The sequence below is a fragment of the Otolemur garnettii genome, unplaced genomic scaffold (assembly GCF_000181295.1).
Source record: "Otolemur garnettii isolate 467f Iridium unplaced genomic scaffold, OtoGar3 scaffold00095, whole genome shotgun sequence".
Taxonomy (NCBI): Eukaryota; Metazoa; Chordata; class Mammalia; order Primates; family Galagidae; genus Otolemur; species Otolemur garnettii.
The window spans coordinates 2,337,557-2,340,334 of NW_003852490.1; the positions used below are offsets into that span (position 1 = coordinate 2,337,557).

The 2,778-nt window shown below is 43.9% G+C and overlaps 1 protein-coding gene across 1 annotated transcript in view; it reads right to left on the bottom strand.

The window, feature by feature from the left end:
* The window catches only part of ARHGEF33 (Rho guanine nucleotide exchange factor 33), a 58,728-nt gene that overhangs the window by 29,198 nt on the left and 26,752 nt on the right, over positions 1-2,778 (bottom strand). Inside the window, exon 8 of the mRNA XM_003795670.2 lies at positions 1,941-2,070. Within this exon, the coding sequence (XP_003795718.1) occupies positions 1,941-2,070 (130 nt within the window). The remainder of the gene's footprint in view (positions 1-1,940; positions 2,071-2,778) is intronic.

The window sequence follows — 2,778 nt, forward strand, 5'->3', positions numbered from 1 at the left end:
GAACCGCCAGCCTCAGTGCATGTGGCTGGCACCATAACCACTGTGCTACAGGCTCCCAGCCAGTAAAATAATTCTTGAAAATAGTCAAGCCACTTACGGGTTTGTCAGGAAATACTTTGTAGCCTCAGTCATTTAGAGAAGAGGAGCATTGTGTTTTAGGGACAGGGTATATTGTTGGCAGCCTCAAAGTCAAGTAGATTTAGGGGAATAGTAAGGAGCAGGAAAACATAATTAGGGTCTTCCTTAGGTAGATTCATAATGTATGTATATTACCTGATAGAAGGTTTAAAGTAATAATGCTACAAATATCCATAACAGTCTATAATGAAGACTTTCCATTTGTTCGGGTTGGCCTTTTCCTCAATTATTCTGGATTATTACATCTCCATTACACAAGTTTTTGCACTTAGTCGTACTTTTCTCCTTCCTTCTGTATCCCAACAGGGAGGGATACAGAAAAAAACCTAAAGACTCTGAAGAGATGTAGAGTGGGGAGCCGCAACATTGAGGCAGTGTGCTCTTACCATATGGCAGACCCTGGGCAAGCATTGCCCCACCACACAGGTACATGCATTCTCTCCCTCTCTCATTCATTCTCTCCCTCTCCCTCTCCCTCTCCCTCTCTCCCTCTCTCTTTTGCCTAGTACTAAGAGATTGCCTGAACAAATAATAAGAAAGTTCGAAGTCCAGAGTTATATCATCCCTGTATCATCTACCTAACAGTCTCTTAGTATTTCCCACAACAACACCCATTCCCTTGTTCCTCTATGAGACCCGTGAGCTGCGGAGATGGGCAGATAGCAGCAGAGAACAATGCCTCCCTCGCTGCAAGTCATTCTCTCTTTACATTTTAAACAGACATGTCAGAGACACTAAAGGCCCAGCAGACTATACTCATTTTCTTTACTGCTGAAAATCTGAAGTTTGATTTTCAAGGCCAGGGGTTCCCTACGGCTATGGCCTGAATGTGTCCTCCAAAATTCATCATGTGTTGTAAGCCTAACTCTCTATTTTACAGTAAAATAATTCTTTTTTTTTTTTAGAGACAGAGTCTTACTTTGTTGCCCTTGGTAGAGTGCTGTGGTGTCACAGTTCACAGCAACCTCCCAATCTTGGGCTTAGATGATTCTCTTGCCTCATCCTCCTGAGTATCTGGGATTACAGGCGCCCACCACAACACCCAGCTATTTTTTTGTTGTTGTTGCAGTTTGGCCAGGGTGAGGTTCAAACCTGCCACCCTCAGTATTTAGGGCTGGCGCCTTAGTCACTGAGCTACAGGTGCAACCCAAAATAATTCTTAATTATGCAATAATGCAATAATAAGTATTGAGCCAGAACAGAGACCCTCATCTCTAAAAACACCCTTTTTTGGGTGTTGTGGTAGGTGTGTGTAGTCCCAGCTACTCGAGAGGCTGAGACAAAAGAATCACTTGAGCCCAACAGTTTGAAGTTGCTGTGAGCTGTGACACTACAGCACCCTACCAAGGGTGAGGGCAACAAAGTGAGGCTTTGTTTCAAAAAAAAAAAAAAAGAGAGGTGCTTTTCATTTCAGTGTCCAGCCTCACGAATGGGTTGTTGCCATAGAACAGGCAGAGGGGAGTGGGCACCCCTATTGTCTTCAACATTTTCCTCTCCAGAGGACTCCGCAAGGAGGCACCATCTTGGAACCAGAAACAGAACATGCTGATGCCCTAATCTTAAACTTCTCAGCCTTTAGAACTGTGAGAGAATACATTTCTGTTCTTTATAAATTAGTCTGCGGTATTGTGTTATATCAGCACAGAGTGGACTAAGACACCTGCCATCACTGCCTAGTCTCTTTTTAAAGGGCTATTTCTGGAACTCTTGATAGGCCCCAGAATTCCCAAAGTGGAAACAATAAAAAACTTACCTTAAGTCCTAATCAATCTGAAAAGCAAAGGCAATGAATACATGGATACCTTCTCTCTTTGGAATTCCTCTTTCCATCTGACCCCTGGAATGTGGCCTTTATCTTCAGGATCAGAGAGATGTTAATGACATATTTTCTTTCAGATTCAAGCAGTTCCAGAGCCACAGTTTGTCTTTTAGCTTTAAAAACAAACCAAAAAGAAAATTTTTGTTAACTATATCTTCTCCAAATCCTCTTAAGTGATAGAAAACAATAAAAAGCAGCAAAAGGATATGAGAAGCAATAAAAAGAACTATCAGCAAGTTTTTGGAAGATGGAAAGTAGCCAAGTGTGGTGGCTCACACCTGTAATCCTACCACTCTGGGAGGCTGATGCAGGATTGCCTGAGCTCATGGGTTCGAGACCAACCTGAGCAAGAGCGAGACCCCTGCTTCTGCAAATAGCCAGGTGTTGTGGTGGGTGCTTGTCCTCCCAGCCACTGGAGAAGCTGAGGCAAGAGAATCACTTGAGGCCAGGAGTTTGAGGTTGCTGTGAGCTGTGACGCTATAGCACTCTACAGAGGGCAACAAAGTGAGACCAAAAAAAAGATGGAAAGTAGAATGGAGGTACAATAATTCACTCAGCAGAGTGAAGGGCATGAAACCTTGGTATTCCCATCTGCAGATAGGGAATATGCTGAGAAGCAGCTGAAAATCTCAAGAAGTAGCAACGCCAGGCACTGCAGAGAGCAGAAAGAAGGGACATTGCTGAAAACAGGAGAAATAGTAGAAATTTGGCCAGGAGAGGTTGCTCACACCTGTAAGCCTAGCACTTTGGGAGGCAAGAGGATAGCTTGAGGCCGGGAGCTAAAGACCAGCCTGAGCAGCATGGTGAGATCCTTGACCCCA